Here is a 13,533-nt window from a genome sequence, read left to right as displayed (position 1 = left end):
CTTGCTATGCAGAGAAACAAGGTACCATGAATGGGAACCAGAGGAAATAACAGACAGCAAGAACTGATTACTAAATATCAGGTGTTAAAATTATCAGACACCAATTATAAGACAGCTATATTTATTGTTTGAAGAAATTAAAATGAGCTTGAAGATAATCTGCAGGGATTATAGAAGATTTGAAAAGATCCAAATGAGCAATATGATTATCAAATGAAAATTCAGTGGACAAATTTTGTAGCAGTTTGAACACAGCAAATTAGTAAAATTAGTAAACTGGAAGATAGATCAGAAGTCATTATTCAGAATATAGCACAAAGAGACAACATGCTGGAAAATACAGATGAAATGAGTACATACTGTATGATTTCATTTATTTAAATTTCAAAAACAGGAAAAACTAAAAATTTGTATGCAAGATGCATACATGAGGGCCTTTTGGGGGGTGATTATAAGGTTATATTTCTTGACTTAAGTAGTAGTGCGTGACTGTACATACATGTTTTATGAACTTTTCTGTGTATTATGCTATGTAATAAGTAATAACAAAGATTTTTAAAAATCAACTTGGTGATTATTTTAAAGATAAGGAAATTAAGACCCAGGGGAGTTAAGTGGCCTTATAATCTTTTGACTTCATTCTGATGTTTTTGCTATTACTCCCAGCAGCCTTTTCTCTGCTGTTTATTAAAAACTTATTTTCCCGTTATTATAACTGTGTGCATTTAAGTTTCACCTTGTTGCTTTGAGGTAGAATGCAGTTTATACTTTCCAAATAGATTCTTTTGTAGAATGACTTTGGTGGAATGGGGAAGTTGATTAGTTTTTTGCACCTGAATTTTTAGATTTCATTTGTGGAAGCTGTGCTACATATATTTTTGTATAATGAAGTAGATGTCGTAAAAGCTGGTTGTCTTTCTTTTTATTTTCAGAAGGAGAAGTCTTTACCTGGGGTCATAATGCTTATAGCCAGCTGGGCAATGGGACAACTAATCATGGTTTAGTGCCCTGTCAAATCTCAACTAATTTGTCAAACAAACAAGTCATTGAAGTTGCCTGTGGGTCTTACCATTCTTTGGTGCTAACATCTGATGGAGAGGTGAGAATAGTCAGCATAAAGCTCATTGATTTTTTTCAATAAGATTATGTAGACTTCTATAGTAGTCCTGGAAATACAATCATCTGATTAAAATAACCTCCCTCAAATTCAGCCTTATTTTTGGTAGCAATTCACAGTCAGGGTATTGATGTTGTGACATTTATCTGTACGTAGTAAGGTCTTCCATAATTGCAAAATTTAAAAGGAGGTGTTGTTCCTTCTCTGTTGCTGTAGTAAAGAGGTTATTTGCAATAAGAAAAATCCCCAAATGCTGAAAAAGATGGCTAGGGCAAAGTAGATACTTTTGTGTTACGTGTTATTTAATAGCAATTATTACTGTTCATATAGATAACACCAACCACCTGATTTTATAAAATCATGTACGTTGTGTAAGAATGAATTTTGTAAACACTTCTCTGCCTGTGTTGTGAGGATTTATAGATCTGAAGCACTTTGAGAGGGAAGACTCGGTGCCACAAGTACATGTCAGTGTCCAGTTGAGACACTTTATAAATTAATGTGTTTCATTTACTGATCTTTCCTTTAAACAGGTATTTGCCTGGGGTTATAATAACTCTGGGCAGGTAGGATCTGGATCAACAGTTAATCAGCCAATCCCTCGAAGAGTCACTGGCTGCCTACAGAATAAAGTAGTTGTGACCATAGCATGTGGGCAGATGTGCTGCATGGCGGTAGTGGACACGGGGGAGGTAAGGAAGTTATTTTACATCTTGCTTAAAAACCCTGTTTGCCACATCAGTCTCATGCTAGTATGGTATGTCCCACATAATAGACAACTTGCTGGCTGTTTATCTCTTGAGAGGATTGAGGGTGTCATTTTCTCTCAGGTCTATGTCTGGGGTTACAATGGAAACGGGCAGCTTGGACTTGGCAGCAGTGGCAACCAGCCAACCCCTTGCAGAGTGGCAGCTTTGCAAGGCATCCGTGTCCAGCGGGTACGTCCACTGTCAGTTTGTGTGCGTGTATTTTTAAGTCTTCACTGGCAAAGATATCAATATATTAAAAACATAGATTTCTTGGCAGGATGAAAAGTTTAGCTGCTTGGATGTCTTCACTAAAATAAAGGTTAAATCTCTTTTTCCTTGAATTAAATTGCAGATGTTCAGAAAATTTCTGTTCCAGGGCACTGTCACATACCTTTTGGAATATAAATTGTTATAAGCTTTCCTGAGGAAGCTTTGGCAGGGTGTACAAGAGCCTTAAAAGCCTTTCTATCCTTTGACCTGTAGTTCTACTCCTAGGGAATTTCCCTGAGGAACCAACAGTTCCTGTAACTCTCTTACAGAATTAGTTAAGAAGAGAGATATATATGTATATATGATAACTTTAATAAAAAACAATAGGTGTAACAGAAATCAAATCATAAGTTAATGATTAGCTAAATTATGCCAAGTGTATATGCTGGAGATGATGTATACAAAGAATTTTTAATGATATGGGAAACTGCTATGTGTAATGTCTAATAAAATGAAGCAAGATACAGAACTGCTTATACAACATGGTCAGTAAAAAAAAAATGCTATAGGTGCATATCTCTATGTCTAAATAGAAATAGAAAAAAAAAGCCTCTGATCTTCAGAGAACTTTTATAATTATATTTTTCTATATTTTTCAAATTGAACCTGGTTTACTTTTATAATCAAAAAAGAAAATAATTATTTAAAAAATACAAGTGTCGTTTCTGACATTCCCCTCATACCCCTTGATTTCTGTGAGCATTAAAGCTCCAGTGAACCGGGGCAGGTGCTCACGCCAGGGGACTCATGACAGTCTTACTGCAGTTCTGGCCCACATGTTCTGGAAGGGTGTTGGTTAACTTAATGCTTGCCTCTACGGATAGGCTGCCTCTTTCTTTGTTTCATTTTTGTTTCTTAACCTATTTTGCGGAAGCAGTGAAATAATGACTTCTGTTTGCAGTCCTGAGTGGATTTTTTTCCTTCCAGGTCGCCTGTGGCTACGCACACACATTAGTATTAACAGATGAAGGCCAAGTGTATGCTTGGGGCGCCAATTCTTATGGGCAGTTGGGCACTGGCAATAAAAGCAACCAGTCCTATCCTACTCCCGTCACTGTGGAAAAGGACAGGTAACATGGCCATTTTCACAGTCCCCACACTGGTCTTTGGTGATTGTGATTAAACAGGACTTAGACATAGAGAGAATGGTGAGGAATGTACTGCTAGTGTTAGAATAGTATTTAACAAGAGTATTTATTCCTTTATAAAAATTGGCTTTGGAATTGTTGGGGAGATTGATTGTATGTTAAATATGCTATTTTCACTTACCCATGTTTCCTCTATACTTCCAACAGCTATTCTAAGCAAACTGCAGTGACTAAACTTGTAACAGCTACTCTGTTACTCTTCTCCCTTACAAATCACCCTTTTGCCCTCCTCCTTTCCCTGTTTTACATTCTTAAGGTGATGTCGATAACATTCGAGGGCGCCCTTCCCTGGCTTAGGAAAAGGTACCTTGCGTGGGGTATAAAGCTGGTCACTCAGCTACATAGAAAATTTGCCGATTGAAAAGGATAAGGTTATTTCATTACTTTTAACTCCCAAGCTGTCACTATGAGGAAGAGTAAAATGGTTAGGAAATTAAGATTTAGTTTTGTGCACTTGTTTGCAGGGTTGTGTTATGTAATTAGCACATCCAGAATTAGTTTCCATGTTATTCTGATATTTTTGAAAGCCTTTGGAATTTCTCAAGCATGGTCAGATCGCTGCCTTTTCGCTTTCCATTTCTTAACAGTAGTATAGAGCAAAAACGTTTCATTATCTTTTCTTTTAAACCAGGGTTGCAGTCATCGTAGAAACGAATGCTGCTATTTTTACTGCATATATCTTCATTACATTTGATTTTAAAAGAAATATATAGACAAACAGATTAGCTCGCACTTATATGCAGTGTTTTTCTAATTTTCTGTTGGAATACTTAACAATGAAAATGAGGAACGAAATTGCCATTTTTCAGCTGCCTCAATTTTCATTTGAGTATTGTGAACTTGGCTGACTTTCTTTAACCTACGTTTTAAAAGTTTTATTTAACCAATTTAACATAGGTTATTTTAATAGGTTAAATAAAACTTTTTTTGTCAAAAACCTTAAAATTTAAGACCCCTGGCCCCTTCAGAATAGGGAGGAGGGACAATAATGGAGGCAGGAGGTGGTTCAGGCAGATGCCTGCAACTGTTCATTCACACATCTTGTAAGGTAGCTTAGAGCTCCTCAGAAGAGAAGGGACAGTCCTGAGGCTTTGAATAACCACAAAAGTACCTCAGTTGATAGGCACACTTAATATTTAAACTGAAAAAACAGAGTTAAAGGATCAAATAAAGATGGCATGGAAATAAAAACGATGGATTTGTATGGCCTGTTTTTTTTTTTTTTATTTTTTTATTTTTTGAGACACAGTCTCCCTGTTGTCCAGGTTAGAGTACAGTGGTGCAATCACGGTTCATGTAGTCTTGACTTCCCAAGCTCAGGCGATCCTCCCACCTCAGCCTCTGGAGTAGCTGGGACTACAGGAGTGTGCCACTATGCCTAGCTAATTTTTTTGTGTGTTTTTTGGTAGGGCCAGGGTTTTGCCACGTTGCCCAGGCTGGTAGCTCCTGGGCTTAAGCAATCCTCTTGCCTTGGCCTCCCAAAGTGCTGGGATTACAGGTGTGAGCCACCGGCCCATTACTTTTTATGGTGCTCCCACACTTACCCAAAGCTTTAGCACATCTGTCCCTGGTCTCACAGAGTCTGCCATCATTGCCCACCAGTGACTTGCTGCATTGCACTGCTGGTGCCTGATCCAGAATGATTGCCCAAGGCCTCTGACTCACGTTCTCACTGGGGCAGATGGATTGTGGGGTATCAAGGTAGGAGAAAGACAAAGCAGCAGAGAAGCAGGTAATGGGAATGGAAGCTGTGTGAGTGCCAAGTTGTTTAACTGGATGTTGGGAGTTATCTATTGCATTTCTGTCTTTCTTAAACTGCAGTTATTTTCGAATTATAATTTGGCTATAAAAATCATGGATGGCCTAGGCGCTCACGCCTGTAATTCCAGCACTTTGGGAGGCCGAGGCGGGCGGATCACCTTAGGTCAGGAGTTTAAGACCAGCCTGGCCAACATGGTAAAACCCTGTCTGTACTAAAAATGCAAAAATTCATTGGGCGTGGTGATGCATACCTGTAATCCCAACTGCTTGGGAGTCTGAGGCACGAGAATCCCTTGCCCGTGGAAAGCGGAGGTTGCAGTGAGATCATGACACTGCACTCTAGCCTGGGCAGTAGAGTGGGACTCTGTCTCAAAAAAAAAAAAAAAGGATGGAGGAATGTTTTAAACGAGATGTTCCTGATTTTCTCAGTTTTCTGTACTTGCATTTCAAGTGGTGATTTCTGAACTTGCACAATTTCAACCAGGCACTCAAGCACAGGCGTATTGCAAGGGAGGGGTTTATAGGTCTGTGCTGGGACTTGTTCTGCACTTCTCCACCCTTTCCAGGAATGGAAAGTCAAGTATGTGTCGTAACTTATCCCTCAGGAACCCGGGAGCCTTACTTCTGACTCTTCTGGGGCCCATTACAGAAAAGCCTGACTAATTAGGAACTGGATTTAGTATGGGGTGGGGTGGGGTTCAGTGCTTAGTTATCTGTTCACAGAAGTGGGAAGGAGAAACCTGTCTACATTGTTTTCTTTGCTGGAACAACCATCCAAGGGAAATCTTTTAAAATCTTTCCCAGAAAAAGATTGTATTTATGATGGAGAATACTGATATTTGTCAGCAATTTATGTTTACATAAATATAAATTCAATGATTAAAATGATTGTCTTCTCCTAATCCAGTCATTCCCAATCTTTCTGAAGTTTCAGTACCTTGGCCACAGATTGACCAACGTTTGTATCTTTGTTCTTAACGTTTCCTAACAGCATATTTTAAACTAAACTGATGTAAAGCTATCTTTTCCTTGAATTTCTGAGAATTCTTCGACTTCTGAGGTAGTCGGTATAATACTTGGGCTCTTACAAAACCAGGATTGGGAATCCCTGCTGTGGATCTGTCATCTTTGCTGTTTCTTCTCCAATATTCTTGTCCCTCACAGATGACCTTTCACCCCTCCTTGGGGTTTTCTGGTTTCTATTCTTTCTCACTCTCTGCTTTTTCATTTCTAGTACTTCATATCCAGTAAGCTCAGTGCTTGTAGTGGATCATTCCCTTGAGGTGACACAAAACCTGTTTATTATCAACATGTAGTGAATTTTTTTCCCATTAAGATTGGCTACGAAATAAAGTGTGAAACATGCCAGGCATCCTGACAGTAAAGGTGAGCTCAGTTGCTAGTCATTGTCTGTTGCACGTCTGACTGGAAAATTGGAACGTCAGCATGTGCTGCTTGGTATGAGTCCAGTTTAAAAACCGATGATGACTTAGGCAATGGCAGGGTTCCTTAGCAGTTGCTTGGATCACAAGCCTAGACCTGAAGGTACCCTCTAAACTTTCTCCACTCTCATTCCTGTAGCAGCTACTGCAGCCAACCAAATCCGCGTCCCACCCCTGACTTCCCACGTGGAGCCGGGTGTGCCGGGTATACGTCACAAGGCCATGCCCGGGGTCGGGCGCCATCATGTGGCCTTCCCCGACCCACCCTTTGGCTCTGTCTGTCCCAGCCCTTCTCTAGAAAGTAGTGTCCCACTTCAGGTCACCAGCTGCTCTAGGGGCAGAGGCTACGCCCTTTCATGGACGCTAGTAACAAATAACGTATCTCAGAAGGGAACATAGGAACCGCATTATTTGGCTTTTCTGATGTTGGGCAGATCAGTGAAGGATGCTGTTGTGCTCCAGTCACTGACATGTTTCATAGAACGTTACCCCAGAGTACACAGAAATGATTCCAAAAAATGTAGAAGTCTTTGCCTAGTAAGTCACTGCAGAAGTGCTGAAATCTGAAGAAAGGAAGAGCAGTTCATGAATGCTTATCTCCACATTGTTCACTGGGCTGTCCTAACCTCCCCTGCTCCCAGAGAATACCAGATGGCTTTACAATTGAGGTGGTTCAAACGCAGAAGGCCCTTTTTCCTTTCATTACTTGCTCAGTTATCTGAACATTGGCCCCCACACCTGCCACCTGGCCAGCGCGGCTTCTGCCTCCCTCGGCACTGCCAGGCGGGGCTTTTCTTAGACTCATCCTCTGGGCCACCTTCAACTCCTCTCCCTCCCTCTGCATTAACATCCAGGCCACCCTCATTAGTCCTTGGCAACCTAGCTTGGGTTGGCCTCCCCAGCCAGCCTTCCAGACTGTTCTTTCTCTCCCTTGCAGCCTGTCTTGCACACCACTGTGACCAGGTCCGTCTGTCTGAGAATACCATTTCCTCACATCATGGCCCTGTTTACAAAGCTGTTTCCCATTTGCCTATCACATCAGATCAAATCGGAACTCTTCGGCTCTGGATTGAAGCCGACGCCACTGTTCCTGGCAAGCCTCGTTGCCCTTCGATCCCGGCGTTGGCCTCCGTCCCTGTCAGGCCTCGTATGATGCTGCTCTCTGGCGTCCTGCCATCTCCAGCTCTGCCTGCACATTGCTCCTGCATTTCTCTCCACCTCATAAGACTCTTATTCCACGGCTCTGGCCAGGCCAAAGCATACATGGCCCAGTTAGCTCCCTTTTACTTGAAATATTCCCTGAGGAGCCCCTAGGTATTTTTCTTTACTCACCAGAGACTTGTAGTCAGGGCCACACTGATATCATTTGGGAATTATTTGCAAAGTCACACTCTGGACTTGTCTCTCCAGCTACATCATGAGTTTCTCAGCTAAATCACAGGCCCACAGTTCCTGCTGCAGCTGGTAAACACTTTCAGTCACGGAAGGAAGCCTTTTTCGATTCTCAGCTCTGCCAAGGAACTTATTTCATGTACACGAAACCACCAACTGTGAGAGGATGGCTGCCTGTATCCTGTTCCCCCTCATCTTTTTTTTCTTTAAAAAGATGGTAAAGCTGATTATAAGAATTTAAGTAACGTGGCCCTAGAACTACACTCTGACTCTGAGCCCTGTGTCCTGCCCACAGCACCAGGCCACGAAGACATACCACGTCGCTACCCTCACATTTGCTTGTAACTTAGGAGGCTTGCTAATAAAATCGATGGTAACAGTGGATGTACTTCTCTTTTAATACATTTATGCTATTTCCTTCTCCCATTTTCTTTATTTGTTGAAAAGAATGTGCTGATTGAGAAGCCAAATATTATTAACCATTTTCCCCATCTGTCACGGTTCTTTTGCACAGCACTGGATTAGGCCGGGAAATCAGGAAATATCAGGAAAAAGATTCTTCTAGGGAAACTCTTACTAATCTGAATTGATCACTAGAAATACATGGTCTCTACCTAAAGGACGCTTTGTCACTTAAAATGCCGAGTACTTGTCATAATGTAAAGAAACCTCCATTGTCATGCAACCATTGGCACCCAGACATTGTGCCTGGTTGCACTTAACATTTTATCGTTTGATTCTTCCACCAGCCCTCCAATGTAATGAAACCGAGGCTCCTAGGTGCTAAGTGACATTCCCCTAGTCATGCAGCCTAGTGGTAAAGCGGAGATTCAAATCTAGTTTTTGTTTTCCTTTGAGCTGGAGCTGCAATTAAAAAAAAAAAAAGAAGAAAGAAAAAACAAACCTAGGTTTGTTTGACTCCAAATCCTGAGCTCTCTACTGTGGGCCATCGTAGCCTCTTTTCCTGTAGTATTTGTGTGTGGTTTTCCAGGGCTAAGAACGATCCTCTAGTAAGTCAGTGAAATTGCCACCCGTGAGAACAGCATGTCTCAGCCTCTGAGGCGAGCAGGCACAAGCTCCAGGTTCTGTGATGACACCTCCCTCCTGGTTTGGGGGCAGCTGCCTAAAGGAGGCAGCGTGGGATCATCCTCACCCTTCAGGTGCTAGTCCGTGTCAGTGGGGCCTTACACAACTCTCCTTTGTGTTGTTGAGTCTTCCTCAGTCAGCAAAGTGACCCACAGATTATATTCAGTAAGACACCATGCTATGTGCTTAGAGAGAATTAAGCCAGTGATTAGGCCTGCCAGAAACTGGCCATCACGCTGAACAGGTGAAACGGATGCATAAAGAGTAACAGGGCCAGGCTGGAGTGGTGTGGACAGGAAGTGCTGCAGGAGCTCAGGTGAGCGGGAGACCTCAAACTTGGGGCATTTGAACTGGGCCTTAGAAGATAGGTAGGATTTGTAAGGCAGAGAGAAAGAACATTCCTGAACAACCATGGATGAAGCCATTGAAGGGCAGTGAGAAAGCCCATTTGTTGAAGCAGGGTGTGTGCACAAAAGTGACTTGAGAGCTGGCTGTTCAGAAGTGACACCAAATCATGGATGGGATTATGTCTTGTGTCAGGATTTTATCTGAGGGAAGCCGCTGCCCGTGTGAAAGTTCTGATGAGAATGGTGTTCCAGGAGGATGGTTAACCTGTCAGCACTGTGTGAGTTGGGGCAGAAGGGAGAGTCTAAGGCAAGGGAGACCTGGGGGGCTGTTACAGGGCCCAGATGCAGGGTGTGCCTGACCCCCTAGTGGTGGCTGAGGGGAGACATTGCAAAGCATCTTTGTTATTTAACTGGATATTCTAAAGAAAATGGTAAATACGGAGGGAGAAGTCAAAGTTGACCCTGAAGTTCTGAGCCTAAGTCTGAGGATGCTGGTACCATTGTCTGCTGTAGCAAAATCAAGATGGGGACTTCCCCTGGGTTTTCCTCTTTTAAAGGAAAAGAGTTTACCCTTTTCCTTTAATCTGTATGGTGGCTTATTCTGATAGAAAAGAAATTACTTCCAGGGGAAACAATGTTTTTCCATTAAGAAGTGTTACAAGGCCGGGTACAGTGGCTCACACCTGTAATCCCAGCACTTTGGGAGGCCAAGGTGGGCGGATCACTTGGGCTCAGGAGTTCAAGACCAACCTGGGCAACATGGCAAAACCTGGTCTCTACAAAAATTAGTCAGGTGTGGTGACTTGCACCTGTAGTCCCAGCTGCTGCGGAGCCTGAGGTAGGAGGATCGCTTGAGCCTAGGAGGCAGAGATTGTGGTGAGCCAAGATCCCAGATTGTGCCACTGCACTTTAGCCTGGGTGACAGGACAAGACTCCTCTGTCTCAGAAAAAAAAAAAAAAAAAAATGTTCCGAGAACTACCTCCTCGTCAATCATGAACTTAGAGCAGTAGGGCGTATCACATGGTGATCCTAGAAAACTGCTCTCCTGGGTTCCAGGTCATATAGTCCAGTGTGGTAGAACTACTGAATTTACTCTGTGCAATAGGAGTTGGAATAGCGTGCTAGAAATCGGTGAAGTCTTCATTAAAATATTTATTTATTGGCCCTCAGTCCAGATGACCCAAATCTTTATTATTTTCTTCAGTAAGTAATGTTTTAGGGGAAAAAATGTAAACCACCCTTTTTTGGTGGGGGGACCACTACTCTCTTGGGTTATACTTGAATTTCAAAATAGGATGGTACATATTTTTATAGGCCTACTGGCTAGAAGCGGTACAAACAGATCTTCATGAGTTATAAGTGCCATTGAAGTGTGGCTTAAATGTGAATAACGGTTTGGTGCCTGATAATTTAGGAGATGAGGTGTATGAGTCATGTGGTCGTTTTTTGTTTTTTTGTTTTTTTCTTTTCCTGACCCTTTTTGTAATTTTATGATGCCCCACATCAGTTAAACCTGAGTGGGGGAGGATACAACTTGTTTCTGCCTCTGGTCACTGTGCTTATGTGGTGTGTATTTGTGAATTTAGGATTATCGAGATTGCAGCCTGTCACTCCACACACACGTCTGCGGCCAAGACGCAGGGTGGGCACGTGTACATGTGGGGCCAGTGCCGGGGTCAGTCCGTGATCCTCCCGCACCTCACCCACTTCTCCTGCACCGACGACGTGTTTGCCTGCTTTGCCACTCCTGCCGTCTCGTGGCGCCTTCTCTCCGTGGGTGAGCTAGTCACTGTCCATTTGGGGGATGGCCCGAAAATCTGGGAAAGAACTCAGGGCTTTACTTCGATAATGAGGATTTTGTTAGGTGCACTCTCATAATTTATTTCTCTCTGATGGGCTTCTGCAAAAGGGAACTAATTTTTTTTTCTTCAAAGCATCAGAAACCAACACTAGTACTAAACTAAAAGTAATTTTATTTGACTGCTTTTTTCTTTTCTTTAAGAGAGAAAGATGGGTCTTGCTCTGTTGCCCAGGCTGGAGAGCAGTGGTGCAATCGTAGCTCACTGTACTCTTGAGCGCCTGGACTCAAGCAATCCTTTTGCCTTAGCCTGTTGAGTAGCTAGGAGTATGGGTACCCACTACCACGCCTGGCTAATTTAAAGAACCTTTCTGTGGAGGTGGGGGTCTCGCTGTGTCACCCAGGCTGGTCTTAAACCGTGAGCCTCAAGCCATCTTTCTGTCTCCACTGCCACCAAAGTGTTGGGATCGCAGGTGTGAGCCATTGTGCCCTGCCCTTATTTGACTGCTTTTTAATTTTACCGAGAAACTGTGTCTTTTACTTTTAGCTAGCATATTTGCTCAAATGTTTAAAATTTCATTCAAAATTAGTGATGTGGCTTGGGACTTTTTCTTATTATTTTGCCAGATTTATAAGCCGATGTGTGTGAGATTCTTATCCTTAATGATTACAGAGATGCATATCTGTCTTCAGGGGAAAAAGCCCATTGCTCAGTTGCTCAGTTATTTTGAGGAATTCGTATTTTCATGAGCATCGGTAGAGCAGTGCCATACCCTGGCCTGCATGTTCATTATGTCTGTAGCTAACCTGGAAGCATTTGCATTATTCTCCTAGAACCCGATGACCACCTCACAGTGGCTGAGTCACTGAAGAGGGAATTTGACAACCCAGACACCGCAGACCTGAAGTTTCTGGTTGATGGAAAGTACATTTATGCACATAAAGTCCTTCTCAAGATTCGGTAAGGAATCATTTATTTTGAGAATTGAGAAAAATAATTCATTCAACAATTGTATTCTGAGTGTCCAACTCTATTAGGCACCTCAGTAATAAAGAGAAAATGTAAGACTGTTTTGCTCTTACAAGCATACAGTGGAGCGGGGGGAAATATATGTGAAACAAGAAATAACTCAGGTTGTGTGTGGTTCAGGGAATCAGGACCGTAGGCGATCCTGAGGCCTGAAAAGTGGGGTGGTCACCTTGGCAGCAGGGAGCAGCCAGTGCACCCTGCAAATGTGTCCTGTGCTCTGAACACCGTACTGATACTTGGACGTCCATCAGTTACCCTCTCTGCCTGGGAATCAAGCTCGGCTCATAGTAATCACTTTCTTTAATCACTTGTGGGGTACTTTTAGATGGTTTATAAAAGAGAAGATCGAGGCCTTTCCAGACCAAAAAGGTCTGTAGTGAGGCTAGCGCAGAGATTTTAAAAATCACATTTGTGAATGTTTGTGAGCAATGAGCTGTGTGCATTTCAAGTGTGCAGTTTGATGGGTGCTGACACATGTCCACGCCTGTGAAACCGCTGCCCCACATCCAGATAGAGAACATTCCCACCACCCTTCAGAGACCCCTTATGTCCTAGCCCTGGGAGACCGTGGCTCCTTCTGTCACTGTAGATGAGTTAGCATTTTCTGGAGTGTATTTAGATGGGATGATACAGGATGCATTCGTTTGTGCCTGGCTGCTTTCTCTTACATGATGATTTTGAAATTCTTTATGTTGTTGTGTAACAGATATTTAAATCCTACCTCAGTGAGTCACAAACTCAACACAGCATTTTAGTCTCAAGTTCCTCTTTAGTAAGATCAAGCTATGCAGCATTTGTTCACTCTCTCTGCATCACATCAACCTGCATGAAGGAAGGGGGGTGGATTAGTTTGCTGTTACAAAGTACTATAGGCTGGGTGGCTTAAGCAACATAAAGTTCTGGAGGCTGGAAGTCCCAGATCAAAAGTGTCAGCCGGATGGGTTTCTTCTGAGGCTGTGAGCGAGAATCTGTTCCTGCCTCTTTCCTGGCTGCTGGGGGTTTGCTGACAGTCTTGGCCTTCCTTGGCATGTGGCTGCTTAACTCCAGTCAGCATATGGCATTCTCCCTTTGTGCATGTCTGTGTCCAAATTTCCCCCCACCTTTTTTTTTTGTTAGATGGCAGAGTCTTGCTCTATTGCCCAGGCTGGAGTGCAATGGCGTGATCTCGGCTCACTGCAACCTCCGCCTCCCAGGTTCAAGTGATTCTCCTGCCTCAGCCTCCCGAGTAGCTGGGATTGCAGGCGCGTGCCACCATGCCTGGCTAATGTTTGTATTTTTGGTAGAGATGGGGTTTCACCATATTGGTCAGGCTGGTCTCAAATTCCTGACCTCGTGATCTACCCACTGGCCTTCCAAAGTGCTGGTATTACAGGCGTGAGCCACCACACCCAG

The 13,533-nt window shown here is 43.0% G+C and overlaps 1 protein-coding gene and 1 pseudogene across 9 annotated transcripts in view; both read left to right on the top strand.

Annotated features, from left to right (window-relative positions):
- The window catches only part of RCBTB2 (RCC1 and BTB domain containing protein 2), a 44,427-nt gene that overhangs the window by 19,856 nt on the left and 11,038 nt on the right, over positions 1–13,533 (top strand). For 6 of the 9 annotated variants that reach the window (XM_025364475.1, XM_025364480.1, XM_025364477.1 and 3 more), the window contains 6 exons: positions 933–1,099; positions 1,651–1,809; positions 1,948–2,055; positions 3,064–3,206; positions 10,900–11,090; positions 11,946–12,072. In XM_025364475.1, coding sequence (XP_025220260.1) covers positions 933–1,099; positions 1,651–1,809; positions 1,948–2,055; positions 3,064–3,206; positions 10,900–11,090; positions 11,946–12,072 — 895 coding nt within the window. The remainder of the gene's footprint in view (positions 1–932; positions 1,100–1,650; positions 1,810–1,947; positions 2,056–3,063; positions 3,207–10,899; positions 11,091–11,945; positions 12,073–13,533) is intronic. The other 3 variants (XM_025364483.1, XM_025364482.1, XM_025364484.1) reach the window with 2 other exon arrangements.
- LOC112610887 lies at positions 7,039–7,763 on the top strand (annotated as a pseudogene).

Source organism: Theropithecus gelada, chromosome 17 (genome assembly GCF_003255815.1).
Source record: "Theropithecus gelada isolate Dixy chromosome 17, Tgel_1.0, whole genome shotgun sequence".
NCBI lineage: Eukaryota > Metazoa > Chordata > Mammalia > Primates > Cercopithecidae > Theropithecus > Theropithecus gelada.
The sequence above is the reverse complement of the archived record's forward strand: the minus strand, read 5'-3'. Positions and strand labels throughout refer to the sequence as shown.